The 19,087-nt window shown below is 47.4% G+C and overlaps 1 protein-coding gene across 2 annotated transcripts in view; it reads right to left on the reverse strand.

The window, feature by feature from the left end:
* LOC140403181 (CD209 antigen-like protein C) overlaps positions 1-19,087 on the reverse strand; it is a 34,041-nt gene that overhangs the window by 13,669 nt on the left and 1,285 nt on the right. For both annotated transcript variants that reach the window (XM_072490906.1, XM_072490905.1), the window contains exons 2-4: positions 17,633-17,734; positions 12,715-12,789; positions 6,492-6,563 (exon numbers count right to left, since the gene is read on the reverse strand). In XM_072490906.1, coding sequence (XP_072347007.1) covers positions 6,492-6,563; positions 12,715-12,789; positions 17,633-17,734 — 249 coding nt within the window. The remainder of the gene's footprint in view (positions 1-6,491; positions 6,564-12,714; positions 12,790-17,632; positions 17,735-19,087) is intronic.

The raw sequence follows: 19,087 nt of genomic DNA on the forward strand, positions 1-19,087 counted from the left end.
GATATTGATTGAGGGTGGGATGTTGGGTGAGGGAGGGATAGCGATTGAGGGAGTGATGATAGTTGAGGGAGGGATGTTGGTTGAGGGAGGGATGTTGGTTGAGGCAGGGATGTTGGTTGAGGGAGGGATGTTGGTTGAGGGAGGGATGTTGATTGAGGGAGGGATGTTGGTTGAGGGAGGGATATTGATTGAGGGAGGGATATTGATTGAGGGAGGGATGTTGATTGAGGGAGGGATGTTGGGTGAGGGAGGGATATTGATTGAGGGAGGGATATTGATTGAGGGAGGGATGTTGGTTGAGGGAGGGATGTTGATTGAGGCAGGGATGTTGGTTGAGGGAGGGATATTGATTGAGGGAGGGATATTGATTGAGGGAGGGATATTGATTGAGGGAGGGATATTGATTGAGGGAGGGTGTTGATTGTGGGAGGGATGCTGGTTGAGGGAGGGATATTGATTGAGGGAGGGATATTGATTGAGGGAGGGATATCGATTGAGGGTGATGTTAGTTGAGGGAGTGATATTGATTGAGGGAGGGATGTTGGTTGAGGGAGTGATGTTGGTTGAGGGAGGGATGTTGGTTGAGGGAGGGATATCGATTGAGGGAGTGATGTTAGGTGTGGGAGTGATATTGATTGAGGGAGGGATATTGATTGAGGGACGGATATTGATTGAGGGAGGGATATTGATTGAGGAAGGGATGTTCATTGAGGGAGGGATGTTGGTTGAGGGAGGGATGTTGATTGAGGGAGTGCTGTTGGTTGAGGGAGGGATATTGATTGAGGGAGTGAGGTTGGTTGAGGGAGTGATGGTTGAGGGAGGGATATTGATTGAGGGAGGGATATTGATTGAGGGACGGATATTGATTGAGGGAGGGATGTTGATTGAGGGAGTGATATTGATTGAGGGAGGGATGTTGATTGAGGGAGTGATATTGATTGAGGCAGGGATGTTGGTTGAGGGAGGGATATTGATTGAGGGAGGGATATTGATTGAGGGAGGGATATTGATTGAGGGATGGATGTTGATTGAGGGAGGGATGTTGGTTGAAGGGAGGGATATTGATTGAGGGAGGGATATTGATTAAGGGAGGGATATCGATTGAGGGAGTGATGTTATTTGAGGGAGTGATATTGATTGAGGGAGGGATGTTGGTTGAGGGAGTGATGTTGCTTGAGGGAGGGATGTTGATTGAGGGAGGGATGTTGGTTGAGGGAGGGATATCGATTGAGGGAGTGATGTTAGTTGTGGGCAGATATTGATTGAGGGAGGGATATTGATTGAGGGACGGATATTGATTGAGGGAGGGATATTGATTGAGGGAGGGATGTTGATTGAGGGAGGGATGTTGGTTGAGGGAGTGCTGTTGGTTGAGGGAGGGATATTGATTGAGGGAGTGAGGTTGGTTGAGGGAGTGATGGTTGAGGGAGGGATATTGATTGAGGAAGGGATATTGATTGAGGGACGGATATTGATTGAGGGAGGGATGTTGATTGAGGGAGTGATATTGATTGAGGGAGGAATGTTGATTGAGGGAGTGATATTGATTGAGGGAGGGATGTTGGTTGAGGGAGGGATGTTGGTTGAGGGAGGGATATTGATTGAGGGAGGGATGTTGATTGAGGAAGTGATATTGATTGAGGGAGGGATGTTGATTGAAGGAGGGATGTTGGTTGAGGGAGGGATGTTGATTGAGGCAGGGATGTTGGTTGAGGGAGGGATGTTGGTTGAGGGAGGGATATTGATTGAGGGAGGGATGTTGATTGAGGAAGTGATATTGATTGAGGGAGGGATGTTGATTGAAGGAGGGATGTTGGTTGAGGGAGGGATATTGATTGAGGGAGGGATGTTGATTGAGGGAGTGATATTGATTGAGGGAGGAATGTTGATTGAGGGAGTGATATTGATTGAGGGAGGGATGTTGGTTGAGGGAGGGATGTTGGTTGAGGGAGGGATATTGATTGAGGGAGGGATGTTGATTGAGGAAGTGATATTGATTGAGGGAGGGATGTTGATTGAAGGAGGGATGTTGGTTGAGCGAGGGATATTGATTGAGGGAGGGATGTTGATTGAGGGAGGGATATCGATTGAGGGAGTGATGTTAGTTGAGGGAGTGATATTGATTGAGGGAGGGATGTTGGTTGAGGGAGTGATGTTGGTTGAGGGAGGGATGTAGATTGAGGGAGGGATGTTGGTTGAGGGAGGGATATCGATTGAGGGAGTGATGTTAGTTGTGGGAGTGATATTGATTGAGGGGGGAATATCGATTGAGGGAGTGATGTTAGTTGAAGGAGTGATGTTGGTTGAGGGAGGGATGTTGGCTGAGGGAGGGATGTTGGTTGACGGAGGGATAGCGATTGAGGGAGTGATGATAGTTGAGGGAGTGATGTTGGTTGAGGGAGGGATGTTGATTGAGGGAGGGATGTTGGTTGAGGGAGGGATGTTGGTTGAGGGAGGGATATTGATTGAGGGAGGGATATTGATTGAGGGAGGGATGTTGGGTGAGGGAGGGATATTGATTGAGGGAGGGATGTTGGTTGAGGGATGGATGTTGATTGAGGGAGGGATGTTGATTGAGGGAGGGATATTGATTGAAGGAGGGATGTCGGTTGAGGGAGGGATGTTGATTGAGGGAGGGCTGTTGATTGAGGGAGGGATATTGATTGAGGGAGGGATATTGATTGAGGGAGGGATATTGATTGAGGGTGGGATGTTGGGTGAGGGAGGGATAGCGATTGAGGGAGTGATGATAGTTGAGGGAGGGATGTTGGTTGAGGGAGGGATGTTGGTTGAGGCAGGGATGTTGGTTGAGGGAGGGATGTTGGTTGAGGGAGGGATGTTGATTGAGGGAGGGATGTTGATTGAGGGAGGGATGTTGGTTGAGCGAGGGATATTGATTGAGGGAGGGATGTTGGTTGAGGGAGGGATAGCGATTGAGGGAGTGATGATAGTTGAGGGAGTGGTGTTGGTTGAGGGAGGGATGTTGGTTGAGGGAGGGATAGCGATTGAGGGAGTGATGATAGTTGAGGGAGTGATGTTGGTTGAGGGAGGGATGTTGGGTGAGGGAGGGATATTGATTGAGGGAGGGATGTTGATTGAGGGAGGGATGTTGGTTGAGGGATGGATGTTGATTGAGGGAGGGATGTTGATTGAGGGAGGGACATTGATTGAGGGAGGGATGTTGATTGAAGGAGGGATGTTGGTTGAGGGAGGGATGTTGATTGAGGGAGGGATGTTGATTGAGGGAGGGATGTTGATTGAGGGAGGGATGTTGGTTGAGCGAGGGATATTGATTGAGGGAGGGATGTTGGTTGAGGGAGGGATAGCGATTGAGGGAGTGATGATAGTTGAGGGAGTGGTGTTGGTTGAGGGAGGGATGTTGGTTGAGGGAGGGATAGCGATTGAGGGAGTGATGATAGTTGAGGGAGTGATGTTGGTTGAGGGAGGGATGTTGGTTGAGGCAGTGATGTTGGTTGAGGGAGGGATGTTGGTTGAGGGAGGGATGTTGATTGAAGGAGGGATGGTGATTGAGGGAGGGATATTGATTGAGGGAGGGATGTTGATTGAGGGAGGGATGTTGGTTGAGGGAGGGATGTTGATTGAGGGAGGGATGTTGATTGAGGGAGGGATGTTGGTTGAGGAAGGGATATCGATTGAGGGAGTGATGATAGTTGAGGGAGTGATATTGGTTGAGGGAGGGATTTTGGTTGAGGGAGGGATGTTGATTGAGGGAGGGATGGTGATTGAGGGAGGGATGTTGATTGAGGGAGGGATGTTGGTTGAGGGAGGGATGTTGATTGTGGGAGGGATGTTGATTGAGGGAGGGATATTGACTGAGGGAGGGATGTTGATTGAGGGAGTGAAATTGATTGAGGGAGGGATGTTGGTTGAGGGTGGGATGTTGGTTGAGGGAGGGATGTCGGTTGAAAGAGTGATATTGATTGAGGGAGGGATATTGATTGAGGCAGGGATGTTGATTGAGGGAGGGATGTTGGTTGAGGGAGGGATGTTGATTGAGGCAGGGATGTTGGTTGAGGGAGTGATATTGATTGAGGCAGGGATGTTGGTTGAGGGAGGGATGTTGGTTGAGGGAGGGATGTTGATTGAGGGAGGGATGGTGATTGAGGGAGGGATATTGATTGTGGGAGGGATGTTGATTGAGGGAGGGATGTTGGTTGAGGGAGGGATGTTGATTGAGGGAGGGATGTTGATTGAGGGAGGGATGTTGGTTGAGGGAGGGATGTTGATTGAGGGAGGGATGTTGATTGAGGGAGGGATGTTGGTTGAGGAAGGGATATCGATTGAGGGAGTGATGATAGTTGAGGGAGTGATATTGGTTGAGGGAGGGATTTTGGTTGAGGGAGGGATGTTGATTGAGGGAGGGATGGTGATTGAGGGTGGGATGTTGATTGAGGGTGGGATGTTGGTTGAGGGAGGGATGTCGGTTGAAAGAGTGATATTGATTGAGGGAGGGATATTGATTGAGGCAGGGATGTTGATTGAGGGTGGGATGTTGGTTGAGGGAGGGATGTCGGTTGAAAGAGTGATATTGATTGAGGGAGGGATATTGATTGAGGCAGGGATGTTGATTGAGGGAGGGATGTTGGTTGAGGGAGGGATGTTGATTGAGGCAGGGATGTTGGTTGAGGGAGTGATATTGATTGAGGCAGGGATGTTGGTTGAGGGAGGGATGTTGGTTGAGGGAGGGATGTTGACTGTGGGAGGGATGTTGATTGAAGGAGGGATGTTGGTTGAGGGAGGGATATTGACTGAGGGAGGGATGTTGATTGAGGGTGGGATGTTGATTGAGGGTGGGATGTTGGTTGAGGGAGGGATGTCGGTTGAAAGAGTGATATTGATTGAGGGAGGGATATTGATTGAGGCAGGGATGTTGATTGAGGGTGGGATGTTGGTTGAGGGAGGGATGTCGGTTGAAAGAGTGATATTGATTGAGGGAGGGATATTGATTGAGGCAGGGATGTTGATTGAGGGAGGGATGTTGGTTGAGGGAGGGATGTTGATTGAGGCAGGGATGTTGGTTGAGGGAGTGATATTGATTGAGGCAGGGATGTTGGTTGAGGGAGGGATGTTGGTTGAGGGAGGGTTGTTGATTGAGGGAGGGATGGTGATTGAGGGAGGGATATTGATTGAGGGAGGGATGTTGATTGAGGGATGGATGTTGGTTGAGGGAGGGATGTTGATTGAGGCAGGGATGTTGGTTGAGGGAGGGATGTTGTTTGAGGGAGGGATGGTGATTGAGGGAGGGATATTGATTGAGGGAGGGATGTTGATTGAGGGAGGGATGTTGGTTGAGGGAGGGATGTTGATTGAGGGAGGGATGTTGATTGAGGGAGGGATGTTGGTTGAGGGAGGGTTATTGATTGAGGGAGGGATGTTGGTTCAGGGAGGGATATTGATTGAGGGAGTGAAATTGATTGAGGGAGGGATGTTGGTTGAGGGAGGGATGTTGGTTGAGGGAGGGATGTTGGTTGAGGGAGGGATGTCGGTTGAAAGAGTGATATTGATTGAAGGAGGGATATTGATTGAGGGAGGGATGTTGATTGAGGGAGTGATATTGATTGAGGGAGGGATGTCAGTTGAAAGAGTGATATTGATTGAGGGAGTGATGCTAGTTGAAGGAGAGTAATTGATTGAGGGAGGGATATTGATTGAGGGAGGGATGTTGATTGAGGATGCGAGGTTGGTTTAGGGAGGGATGTTGATTGAGGGAGTGATATTGATTGAGGGAGGGATATTGATTGAGGGAGGGATATTGATTGAGGGAGGGATATTGATTGAGGGAGGGATGTTGATTGAGGGAGGGATATTGATTGAGGGAGTGATATTGATTGAGGGAGGGATATTGATTGAGGGAGGGATATTGATTGAGGGAGGGATATTGATTGAGGGAGGGATATTGATTGAGGGAGGGATATTGATTGAGGGAGTGATATTGATTGAGGGAGGGATATTGATTGAGGGGGTGATATTGATTGAGGGAGGAATGTTGATTGAGGGAGGGATATTGATTGAGGGAGTGATGTTGGTTTAGGGAGGGATATTGATTGGGAGAGTGAAATTGATTGAGGGAGTGTTCTTGATCGAAGGCGGATTGCTGACTGTGGGAGTGACAGAGCTCAGGCTCCATCCCAGTGGAGGTTGTCACTTCCGATCAGAGCTCCAGGCCAGGGAAGGCCTGGGTACTGCTGCCACCTGCAGGAGACTGACTCTCACTGCACGTCATTGAACTGAAATCCAATCAATCCCCTGTCGGCTCCTTCAGAATGTGGAGGAGTGACTTATTATTAAACCCGTCCTGCAAATTTACAATAAAATATGATGTCTCGATTTCTCCTTTCCAGCTGCAACAAACATGATGGGCTGAATGGCCTCCTTCTGTACCATAAATTTCTACATTCCCCCATGGGAATTCGCTCCACAATTTCTATTCACGCCAGCCGTTTGACCTAACCCAGCGCTGTCTCTCTCACCTCTCTCACTCCTCCGTGAAACTTCGCTGAGGATGCGCAGCTCGAGCTCCCGCAGCTCTGTCCTGTCGGAGACTAAAATGGGAGAAACGGTTTAGATTTCAAGATTAGAAATTTAAGCAAATCACCTCCTAACCGGGTGCAGGGTGTGTGAGCCACAATACGGGGAAACTTTACCCCCTCACCTCTCTGTAACCTGTTCACCAATTCATCGCAGAATATCAACTCACGGCAGAGATGTGTTAACCGCTGTGTTACCGTGCTGTCTGTGCGGAGTCTGCACGTTCTCCCCGTGTCTGCGTGGGTTTCCTCCGGGTGCTCCGGTTTCCTCCCACAAGTCCCGAAAGACGTGCTTGTTAGGTGAATTTGACATTCTGGATTCTCTCTCTGTGACCCGAACAGGTGGCAGAATGTGGCGACTAGGGGCTTTTCACAGTAACTTCATTGAAGTGTTAATATAAGCCTACTTGTGACAATAATAAAGATTGTTCTTATAATTATTAGTGGGTGCCTGGAATTCGCTGCCGGGGGAGGTGGTGGAAGCAGGGACGATAGTGACGTTTGAGGGGGGACTTGAGAAATACACGAATAGGATGAGAATAGAGGGAAGATTGGGGGGGAAGGGAAAGTCAGGGAACCAAGAGGTGAAGTAATCAGTGGGAAGCGTAGCTGCTTAGGAATACAAAAAAGCACGAAAAGACAGAACTCAGGAGAGGTTACGATAGTCCCCATCCCACAAAATATGACACAGTGTATGGAAAGTCTCAGTAAACCAAGGTCCACCACACTAAGAAAACAAAAAGGGACGGTCAATAGAGAATTAAAGGTGCTATATTTAAATGCGCGCAGTGTACGGAACAAGGTAGATGAGCTTGTGGCCCAGATTGTGACTGGCAGGTATGATGTGGTAGGCATCACAGAGACATGGTTGCAGGGGGTTCAGGACTGGCATTTAAACATCCAGGGATTCACAACCTATCGAAAAGACAGGGAGGTGGGCAGAGGGGGCGGGGTTGCCTTGTTAATTAGGAATGAAATTAAATCAATAGCACTAAATGACATAGGGTCAGATGATGTGGAGTCTGTGTGGGTAGAGTTGAGGAACCACAAAGGCAAAAAAACCATAATGGGAGTTATGTACAGGCCTCCTAACAGTGGCCAGGACCGGGGGCACAAAATGCACCACGAAATAGAAAGTGCATGTCAGAAAGGCAAGGTCACAGTGTTCATGGGGGACTTTAATATGCAGGTGGACTGGGTAAATAATGCTGCCAGTGGACCCAAGGAAAGGGAATTCATTGAATGTTTACAGGAGGGCTTTTTGGAACAGCTTGTGATGGAGCCCACGAGGGAACAGGCCATTCTGGACTTAGTGTTATGTAATGAGCCAGACTTGATTAAAGATCTTAAAGTAAGGGAGCACTTAGGAGGCAGTGATCATAATATGGTAGAATTCAATCTCCAATTTGAAAGAAAGAAGGTAGAATCAGATGTAAAGGTGTTACAGTTAAATAAAGGTAACTACAGGGGCATGAGGGAGGAACTGACGAAAATCGACTGGGAGCAGAGCCTAGTGGGAAAGACAGTAGAACAGCAATGGCAGGAGTTTCTGGGAGCAATTGAGGACACAGTACAGAGGTTCATCCCAAAGAAAAGAAAGGTTATCAGAGGGGGGATTAGGCAGCCATGGCTGACAAAGGAAGTTAGGGAATGCATCAAAGCAAAAGAGAAAGCCTATAATGTGGCAAAGAGTAGTGGCATCAGAAGATTGGGAAGGCTACAAAAACAAACAGAGGATAACAAAGAGAGAAATAAGGAAAGAGAGGATCAAATATGAAGGTAGGCTAGCCAGTAACATTAGGAATGATAGTAAAAGTTTATTTAAATACATTAAAAACAAACGGGAGGCAAAAGTTGACATTGGGCCGCTCCAAAATGACGCTGGTAATTTTGTGATGGGAGACAAGGAAATAGCTGAGGAACTAAATAAGTACTTTGCGTCAGTCTTCACAGTATAAGACATGAGTAATATCCCAACAATTCCGGAGAGTCAGGGGGCAGAGTTGAATATGGTAGCCATCATAAAGGAGAAAGTGCTAGAGAAACTAAGAGGTCTAAAAATTGATAAATTTCCAGGCCCAGATGGACTACATCCTAGAGTTCTAAAGGAGATAGTTGAAGAAATAGTGGAGGCGTTAGTTATGATCTTTCAAAAGTCACTGGAGTCAGGGAAAGTCCCAGAGGATTGGAAAATCGCTGTTGTAACCCCCCCTGTTCAAGAAGGGAACAAGGAAAAAGATGGAAAATTATGGGGCAATTAGCCTAACCTCGGTTGTTGGCAAGATTCTAGAATCCATTGTTAAGGATGAGATTTCTAAATTCTTGGAAGTGCAGGGTCGGATTAGGACAAGTCAGCATGGATTTAGTAAGGGGAGGTCGTGCCTGACAAACCTGTGAGAGTTCTTTGAAGAGATAACAAATAGGTTAGACCAAGGAGAGCCAATGGATGTTATCTATCTTGACTTCCAAAAGGCCTTTGATAAGGTGCCTCACGGGAGACTGCTGAGTAAAATAAGGGCCCATGGTATTCGAGGCAAGGTACTAACCTGGATTGACGATTGGCTGTCAGACAGAAGGCAGAGAGTTGGGATAAAAGGTTCTTTTTCGGAATGGCAACCGGTGACGAGTGGTGTCCCGCAGGGTTCAGTGTTGGGGCCACAGCTGTTCTCTTTATATATTAACGATCTAGATGACGGGACTGAGGGCATTCTGGCTAAGTTTGCCGATGATACAAAGATAGGTGGAGGGGCAGGTAGTATGGAGGAGGTGGGGAGGCTGCAGAAAGATTTAGACAGTTTAGGAGAGTGGTCCAAGAAATGGCTGATGAAATTCAACGTGGGCAAGTACGAAGTCTTGCACTTTGGAAAAAAGAATAGAGGCATGGACTATTTTCTAAACGGTGACAAAATTCATAATGCTGAAGTGCAAAGGGACTTAGGAGTCCTAGTCCAGGATTCTCTAAAGGTAAACTTGCAGGTTGAGTCCGTAATTAAGAAAACAAATGCAATGTTGTCATTCATCTCAAGAGGCTTGGAATATAAAAGCAGGGATGTACTTCTGAAGCTTTATTAAACATTAGTTAGGCCCCATTTAGAATACTGTGAGCAATTTTGGGCCCCACACCTCAGGAAGGACATACTGGCACTGGAGCGGGTCCAGCGGAGATTCACACGGATGATCCCAGGAATGGTAGGCCTAACATACGATGAACGTCTGAGGATCCTGGGATTATATTTATTGGAGTTTAGGAGGTTGAGGGGAGATCTAATAGAAACTTACAAGATAATGAATGGCTTAGATAGGGTGGATGTAGGGAAGTTGTTTCCATTAGCAGGGGAGACTAGGACCCGGGGGCACAGCCTTAGAATAAAAGGGAGTCACTTTAGAACAGAGATGAGGAGAAATTTCTTCAGCCAGAGAGTGGTGGGTCTGTGGAATTCAATGCCACAGAGGGCGGTGGAGGCCGGGATGTTGAGTGTCTTTAAGACAGAAGTTGATAAATTCTTGATTTCTCGAGGAATTAAGGGCTATGGAGAGAGAGCGGGTAAATGGAGTTGAAATCAGCCATGATTGAATGGTGGGGTGGACTCGATGGGCCGAATGGCCTTATTTCCGCTCCTATGTCTTATGGTCTTATGGAAACGGTCCCTGGAAGTGTAGAAGATTGTAGTTTAGTCGGGCAGCATGGCCGGCGCAGGATTGGAGGGCCGAAGGGCCTGTTCCTGTGCTGTACATTTCTTTCTTCTTTGTTCTAGGTTTGAGGCGTTGGAAAAGATTTGGGGGATGATGGGATCCTGAGTCCAGCTGCGGCGGAGTGGGAGATCATACAGGCCAGGCATGAAATGAAATGAAAATCGCCTTATTGTCACGAGTAGGCTTCAATGAAGTTACTGTGAAAAGCCCCTAGTCGCCACATTCCGGTGCCTGTTCGGGGAGGCTGTTACGGGAATTGAACCGTGCTGCTGGCCCGCCTTGGTCTGCTTTAAAAGCCAGCGATTTAGCCCAGTGTGCTAAACCAGCATGTCGAACATAAGGCAACAACAACTTGCATTTAGATGGTGCCTTTCACCGTAGGTAAGCATCCCAAGGTCCTTCGTGAGACCGTTGTCGCAAATTCTGACTTGGTGAGGGGACACTAGGGCAGGTGACCAAAAGCTTGGTCGAAGAGTTTGGGTTGCAAGCAATGTCTTAAAGGCAGTGAGCTGGGAGTTTCAGGAAGGGGATGCCCGTGTTTCTGGCCCAGCTGGCTGAGGAAGCGGCTGTCAATGGCAGAGATAAAAAAAGAATCTGTCCTGACAAGGATACAACAGAGAACTCAGAGAGTTGCACGGCGAGCCCCAATTCTTCAGTGTCCACCCCTCCATCCCCAATCCCTTGCTGCCCTCCAAGTACACACTCTCTATATTTAATTCTTCATTGACGAGAAAGTCACTGACAAAAGATGGCTGCCACGAGTCACCTCATTTTTCTTATTTCCAGTGACCAGTGTCTGGAATGTTCCAAAGCGGAATATAATCCAGACATGCCACGCCAACCATCTCTGGAATTTCTTAACTGAGGTTGTCGAGAACAACTTCCAAAGGATGGACTGAAAAAAATATCCTGGTCGTTACATTTACGTGTCTATAAGGGTACCTCTCCAGCAGAAACAGGAAGCCTGCTGGACCAATAGACGCATGAAAGATGTCTTCCTATCTCATCAAGAGAGGTATTGACTCATTCAGGGGACACTTCAGAATCCACTCACCCACCAGCCATGAAGCAAAAGCAACTATTGGTTCCGACATCAGACCAACAAATCCTCTTTGAAGTCATTATGGGAAGAGAGAGGTCATGTGACTGAAGTAACCATTTTGAAATTTCTTTTACTCCAAGCTGCTAAAGACAGAAGCGTTCAGTACTCTGGGAAAGCTGCCAACAGAGCAGTCAGGAACTCCCTTCTCCCCTCTCCCTATCACTTACAGATTAAAAATCCAGCACAGAGATAGTGAATTCTCCATCAAACGGAACATCAGGTGCAAAACCCATCGACTTCTGGAGGAGACAGGTTATGGATTAAAAAGGAATTATCGCCGGCAATTGTAGTTATCCGGGCTTCAACTCGACTCCTGGAACCTAAAGGAACTCGGGAAAAATTTCTGGCACAACCACAGCACCAACAAGGACTCTAAACAGAGAACACTCAAGTTTTAAAATCTTTCAGTAGTGAATTTTGATTTGGATAAATAAGTAACTACCAATGGTAAAACTTGTAAATTTTGCATGCTTGTGTGTGTGTTTGTGTGTGTGTTTGTGTGTGTGTCTGTGTGCGTGTGTGTGTGTGTGTGTGTGTGTCTGTGTATGCGTGTGCGCGTGTCTGTGTGTGTGTTTGTGTGTGTGTCTGTGTGCGTGTGTGTGTGCGTGAGTGTGTGTCTGTGTGTGTGTGTGTGTGTGTGTGTGTGTGCGTGTGTGTCTGTGTGCGTGTGTGTGTGCATGAGTGTGTGCGTGAGTGTGTGTCTGTGTGTGTGTGTGTGTGTGTGCGTGTGTGTCTGTGTGCGCGCACGTGTGTGTGTGTGTGCGTGTGTGTCTGTGTGCGCGCACATGTGTGTGTGTGTGTAAATGTGGGCCATGAAAGTTTGAGAAGCGCAGATTTACCTGTTTAAATATTTTGCTATCTTTTCCTGGGTGGGATTATTAACTCAATAAAAACAAGCCCCTCTTTCTTTTAAAATTAAAGACAGCCAGTTAGCTTTGTTACTGGTTGTAAATGATTAAAGGCAGACCTTCAGTAAAATACCTTCATCCTTCTAAATTCACAAAAGAAAAACCCTGTAATGGTCAGACACGGTGTGGTACAATAGGGGGATCAATTTGACCCCTCACCTGGTGCTAATGTCATGTAAAAAGCCAGTTAACCGACGCTGCTCAGGAAGGTGAACCTGTTGTGAACTCAGTTGTTTGAAAATAAATCTAAAGACGCACAAAACCCTCGGGGTAATACAGGACGTGTGATAAATGCGGACTTGTCATTGCAGTCTAAGAACAGAGGATAAATAGTTGTTAGAGTTCTGAGTAATTAGCTGCTAACCTAACTGGCGTTCTAATCATTTGTCCTTTACTCTGAATTCTTGGGTTTTTACAGGTGAAACTCTCCCAATGACATTGATTTCACAGAGACTGCACTCACCGTTATTCAGTGCGTGAGAGACTTGCATCTGGACTTTCGACTGAAACTCCTCCACTGTCTCATTGGTCTCTGAACCTGGGAAATCAGCAAGAACTTAGTCGCAAAGTTTAATTTAGCAGCCGAGAGATTGTAAGTCGAATTCTCCGAAACTCAATAACTAACAGCAAACACTTCAAACTGTGACAATCAATGGAACCTTCTGAAAAGTGGGAATGGTGAACAGATTTGAGTGTGTCGAGGGTGACGGCGGCATCTTACCGTCGGGCGTTCAACGTCGGACAAGCTTCTGGGACCTTTAATGTGGGCTTCACGGTAGCACAGTGTTAGCACTGTTGCTTCACAGCTCCAGGGACCCGGGTTCGATTCCCGGCTTGGGTCACTGTGCGGAGTCTGCACGTTCTCCCCGTGTCTGCGTGGGTTTCCTCTGGGTGCTCCGGTTTCCTCCCACAAGTCCCGAAAGACGTGCTTGTTAGGTGAATTGGACATTCTGAATTCTCCCTCTGTGTACCCGAACAGGTGCCGGAGTGTGGCGACTAGGGGATTTTCACAGTAACTTCATTGCAGTGTTAATGTAAACCTACTTGTGACAATAATAAAGATTATTATTATGCCCGGCAGTGGGAAGGTTGAACCACGCAAAACGTCGTAGACATCATCAGAATGGGAAGATCCCGTCAACAGCAATGGCGATTCACCCTTGCCACCAATAAACACGGGGGCGGGATGGGACATGGGGAATGGATCCTGCGGAATGTTTCACCTCTGTTTGTCTGTCTCCGCGGATACTGCTCGAACTGGTGACTACTTCCAGCGGTAGCTCATTTTATATCATTTATATTTTCAGCGCCGGCACAGTGGGTTGTGTTTTTGGAGATATGACTTTCTCCCAGAGGCCGACTCCCACCTGACTGAAGGCCCGCCTGAACTCGATTGCCAACGACCCCTCCTCCTGCGCAAGGCTCAGCCTCATGCAGCTGGAAGTGGTGCACAGAGCGCACCTGACCAGAACCTGAATGAGCAGGTTCTCCCGATGGAGGGTAAATGTGAACATTGCCAGAGGGGCCCGGCCAACCACGTCCAGATGTTCGGGGCCTGTCCAGATGTTCGGGGCTTGTCCCAGACTTGCTGGGTTCTGGACAGCCTCCTCCGAGGCAATGTCCAAGGTTGTGGGGGTGAGGGTGAAGCCATGCCCAATAGTGGCAATCCTCGGGGTATCGGAGCAGCCAGAGCTACACATGGGGAAGGGGGCCAACGCCCTTGCTTTCGCTTCCCTAATCGCACGCCGGAGAATCCTGCTCGGCTGCCGATCGGCAGCACCACCCACAGCTGCAGACTGGCTCGCTGACCTCTCGGAATTTCTCCTCATGGAGAAGGTCAAGTTCGCTCTGTGAGGGTCTGAAGGTGGCTTCCTCAAAGCGTTCCAAGACCTATTCGAAGTCAACAACCAATAGAGTGGGGGAAGGGGAACGGAGATACACGGGGGCTATCGGGACCACAGGGAGCAGACAGAAATGGGAGGGGGGGAGAAATCAGCGGGGTGGGGGTGTGGGCAGGGGAGACCTGAGGAAACAACAGGGGGGAGGCCAGAAAGTGGCCGACACAGAGACCAAAGGGCCCAACACAAAGCCACACGAAAGAGACAGGCTGACAACAGGAAGAGAAGAGGAGAAAAGATAACAATCTGCCTTCCTGATTTTACAACTAAAGTGGATAACCTCGCATTTATCAAAATTATACTGCCATTCATTTGCCCACTCACTCAACTTGTCCAAATCACACTGAAGGATCTCTGCATCCTCCTCACAGCTCACCCTCCCACCCAGCTTAGTGTCATCTGCAAATTTGGAGATAAGACATTTTGTTCCCTCATCTAAATCATTAATATATGTTGTGAATAGCTGGGGTCCCAGCACCGATCCCTGCGGTATCCCACTGGTCACTGCCTGCTAATTTGATAAAGATAAAGACTGTTAATTCCTACTCAGTTTCCTGTCCGCCAACCAGTTTTCTATCCACCATGGGGCTGTTTAGCACAAGGCTAATTCGCTGGCTTTGAAAGCAGACCAAGGCAGGCCAGCAGCACGGTTCAATTCCCGTACCAGCCTCCCCGAACAGGCACCGGAATGTGGCGACTAGGGGCTTTTCATTTGAAGCCTACTTGTGACAATAAGCAATTTTCATTTCACCTCAATACATTAACCCCAATCCCATGCATTTTAATTTTACATACTAATCTCATATGCGGGACTTTGTCAAAAGCCTCCTGAAAGTCCATATACACCACATCCACTGTCTCCCCCTCATTAACTTTACTTGTTCTATCCTCAAAGGATTCCAGTAGATTTGTCAGCACGGTAGCACTGTGGCTTCACAGTGCCAGGGTCCCAGGTTTGATTCCCGGCTTGGGTCACTGTCTGTGCGGAGTCTGCACGTTCTCCCCGTGTCTGCGTGGGTTTCCTCCGGGTGCTCCGGTTTCCTCCCACAGTCCAAAGACGTGCAGGTCCGGTGGATTGGCCATGATAAATTGCCCTTAGTGACCAAAAAGGTTAGGAGGGGTTATTGGGTTACAGGGATAGGGTGGAAGTGAGGGCTTAAGTGGGTCGGTGCAGACTCGATGGGCCGAATGGCCTCCTTCTGCACTGTATGTTCTATGATTTCCCCTTCATAAATTCATGCTGACTCTGTCTGATCCTGCCACTATTTTAGAAGTGCTCTGTTATAAATCTTTGATAATGAATTCCAAAATTTTTCCCACTACTTATGTCAGGCTTACTGGTCTATAATTCTCTGTTTTCTCTCTATCTCCCTTTATAAATTGTGGAGTTACATTAGCTACCCTCCAATCTGCAGGAACTGTTCCAGAGTCTGTAGAATCCTGGAAGATGACCACCAATGCATCAACTATTTCTAGAGCCACTTCCTTCAGTACTCTGGGATGTAGATTGTCAGGGCCTGGGGATTTATCGGCCTTCAATCCCATCAATTTCCCCAACACTATTTCTCTACTAATATTGATCTCCTTCAGTTCTTCCCTCTCACTAAACCCTGCGTTCCCAACATTTCTGGTATCTGATTTGTGTCCTCATTTGTGAAGACAGAACCAAAGTATGCATTAGTTGCTCAGCCAATTTTTTGTCCCCTATTATACATTCCCCTGTTTCTGACTGTAAGGGACCTACATTTGTCTTCACCAATCTTTTTCTCTTCACGTACCTCTGGAAAGTTTCATAGTCAGTTTTTATGTTCTCCACAAGCTTACTCTAGTACTTTATTTTCCCCTTCTTAATCAATCCCTTCGTCCTCCCTTGCTGAATTCTAAACTGCTCCCAATTCTCAGACCTGTTGTTTTTCTTGGCCAATTTATTGCTTCTTCCATGGATCGAACACTATGTTTAATTTGCCTCGGAAGCAATAGTTTGGCCACTTTCATGTTTTACTTTTGCGCCAGACAGGAATAAACAATTGTTTCAGTTCCCCCATGTGCTTCTCGAATGTTTGCCATTGCCTATCCACTGTCAGCCCATTAAGTTAAGTTTCCCAATCTATCACAGCCAACTTGCACCTCACACCAGTGTAGTTTCCTTTATTAAGATTCAGGACCGTAGTCTCAGAATCAATTACCACTCTGAATCTTGATGAAAAATTCTATCATGTTATGATTTGCTCATCCCCAAGGGGTCTCGCACAACTAGATTGCCAATAATTCCATTCTCATTATGGATGGCCTGATCTCTAGTTGGTTGCTCAACATATTGGTCCAGAAAACCACCAAGCACTCCATGAATGTCTCCTCTACTTATTGGGTCTAATTTGACCCATAATTACAGACATTCCTTTATCAAATGGGTCTCTAATTTACTGTTTAATACCATTCCCAACATCACCACTACAGTTTGGGGTCTATCTACAATATCCACTAACGTTTTTTACCCCTTGGTGTTTGTCAGCTCTACCCATACAGATTCCACAATGTCGGAACTAATACCCTTTCTCACTATTGCGTTAATTTCCACTTTAACCAGCAATGGAACTCCACCGCCCTTTCCTTTTTGTCTGTCCTTCCTAAGTACTGAATACCCCTGGACATTCAGTTCCCATTCCTGGTCACCCTGCAGCCACCTCTCTGTAATCCTGATTATATCATACCCGTTTATGTCTATGTGTGCGATTAGTTCATCTGCTTTGTAGCGAATGCTTCGCGCGTTAAGGCACAAAACCTTTAAGCTTGTCTTTGTAGGGGCAGTATGGTGGCGCAGTGGTTAGCATTGCTGCCTCACGGCGCCGAGGTCCCAGGTTCGATCCCAAGCTCTGGGTCACTGTCCGTGTGGAGTTTGCACATTCTCCCCGTGTCTGCGTGGGTTTTGCCCCCACAACCCAAAGATGAGCAGAGTAGGTGGATTGGCCGCGCTAAATTGCCCCTTAATTGGAAAAAACTAATTGGGTACACTAAATTTATTTTTTTAAAAGCTTGTCTTTGTAACATTACTTGTCCCGCTTCCAATACTTTTCACTGTGGCCCTGTTTGAATCTGGCTCTTGGTTTGTCTGCCGATCACTTTTCTTATTCCCCTTTCTGTCTTTTCCTTGTGTCCTTGTTTCCTCCCCCTCTGGCTCCTTCCAAAGGCTTCCATCCCCCCTGCCATTTAGGTTTAAACCCCCTTTTGTTTTAGCGTCAATGCCCCATCAGGGGTTGTGATTCCCTCTTTAATTTGTTTAATTCAGCGATTTCTGCTTTTTCAATAAGAGTATGAAACACATGCAATGCGGCATTCTGTGAATAAGCCTACTATCGGAGATAAGATTTCAGTCTAGTTTCACACTTCACCAACTGGGATCGATTTAACGTCACCAGTGACGCCCACATCCCAAGGATCAATTTGAAGAAAGCCAACGTGGACATGAAGTGTGCGGTTACTTACATTTAATGACCCCAGTGACCAGGAGAATAAGGAAGACACCGAGAAGGATACAGATTAGGAGCATCAACCCCTTTCCAGAGAAGATCGATTTAAATCGGCTACCTGAAATTTCAAACATGGCGCTGATTAGAATGTCATATTAAATGGTATCAAAATTTTCAAAATGATGATAATTGCTGCCAAAATAGCTCACCGTTAATAAGACGATTTAAATCCATAGCCTTGGAAAAGTAATATCAATCATTCAATCAATCAATCAACAGGAACACGCCCATCGCAAACCAGGTAAAGGAAACCGTGGGTTTTTATCGTGCCTTTTCTATCCTCACAACAGCCTGAAACATTTTACAACCAAATGAAGCTCTTCCGAATTGTTGCCACTGCTGTGAGGTAGGGAACACAGCGGCCAATTTGAGCACAGCAGGATCCCCAAAAAACAGTAACAAGATAACCAGAGAATCTATTTTGAGGGATAAATATTGCCCAGGAGAACCGAAAGAAGTCCCTTCCTCTTTTCCCGACTGAGCCTGAGGATCTGTTAGTCCCGCCTGCTGGGGAAGATGGGGCTTTAGTTTAGCGTCTCATTGTGAAGACAGGGCATCACGCCTTGGGTATTGCAGTGGGATGCCAGTTTAGGTTCAATGTACCCTTGACTGGGTGGTAATCCCAACACCTCTTACTCAGAGGCAAGAATCATATAATCTCTCCAGTGCAGCAGGGGGCCATTCAGCCCATCGAGTATGCACCAACCCTCCGAAAGAACACCCTACCTAGGCCCAATCACCTGCCCTGTTCCCATAACCCCATAACCCCACCTAACCGTTGGACTCAAAAAGGGCAATTTTGCATGGTCAATCCACCTGACCCTCACATCTTTGGACTGTGGGAGGAAACCGGAGCACCCGGAGGAAACCCACGCACAAACGGGGAGAACGTGCAGACTCCACACGGACAGTCACCCGGGCCGGAGTTGAAAGTGGGTCTCTGGCGCTGTGAGGCAGCAATGCTAACCTCTGTGAAACCATGCTGCCCGATAGAATGCTGTCACGGGGACAGGAATGACTCCTTACAGGAGCTCAAGGGCTCCTTGAACAGCTGATCTGTCCACAAATGTCACACAAATCTGGAAAGTTGCCGTTGTTGAATGCCAGCGTTGTAGCTATACTGTATCAGCTGGGCTAGGGGTGCGGCAGGTTCTGGAGGGGAACTCTTCAGTACTATTGCCAGAATATTGTCAGGGCCCATAGCCTTTGCAGTATCCTCTATTCAGCCAGACCGTGAGGTTACAGATTGGGGGCTGAGTACAGTTCCGCTGCTGCTGATGGCCCACAGAGCCTCATGCTTGGCACGTTTGATTTGTTATATGTGTTTGAAATCTCTCCGATTTAGCAGGCTGGTAGTGCCGCACAACACGATGGAGGGTATCCTCAATGTGAAGACGGGGCTTCATCTCCA

The sequence above is a fragment of the Scyliorhinus torazame genome, chromosome 27 (assembly GCF_047496885.1).
Source record: "Scyliorhinus torazame isolate Kashiwa2021f chromosome 27, sScyTor2.1, whole genome shotgun sequence".
Classification (NCBI taxonomy): domain Eukaryota; kingdom Metazoa; phylum Chordata; class Chondrichthyes; order Carcharhiniformes; family Scyliorhinidae; genus Scyliorhinus; species Scyliorhinus torazame.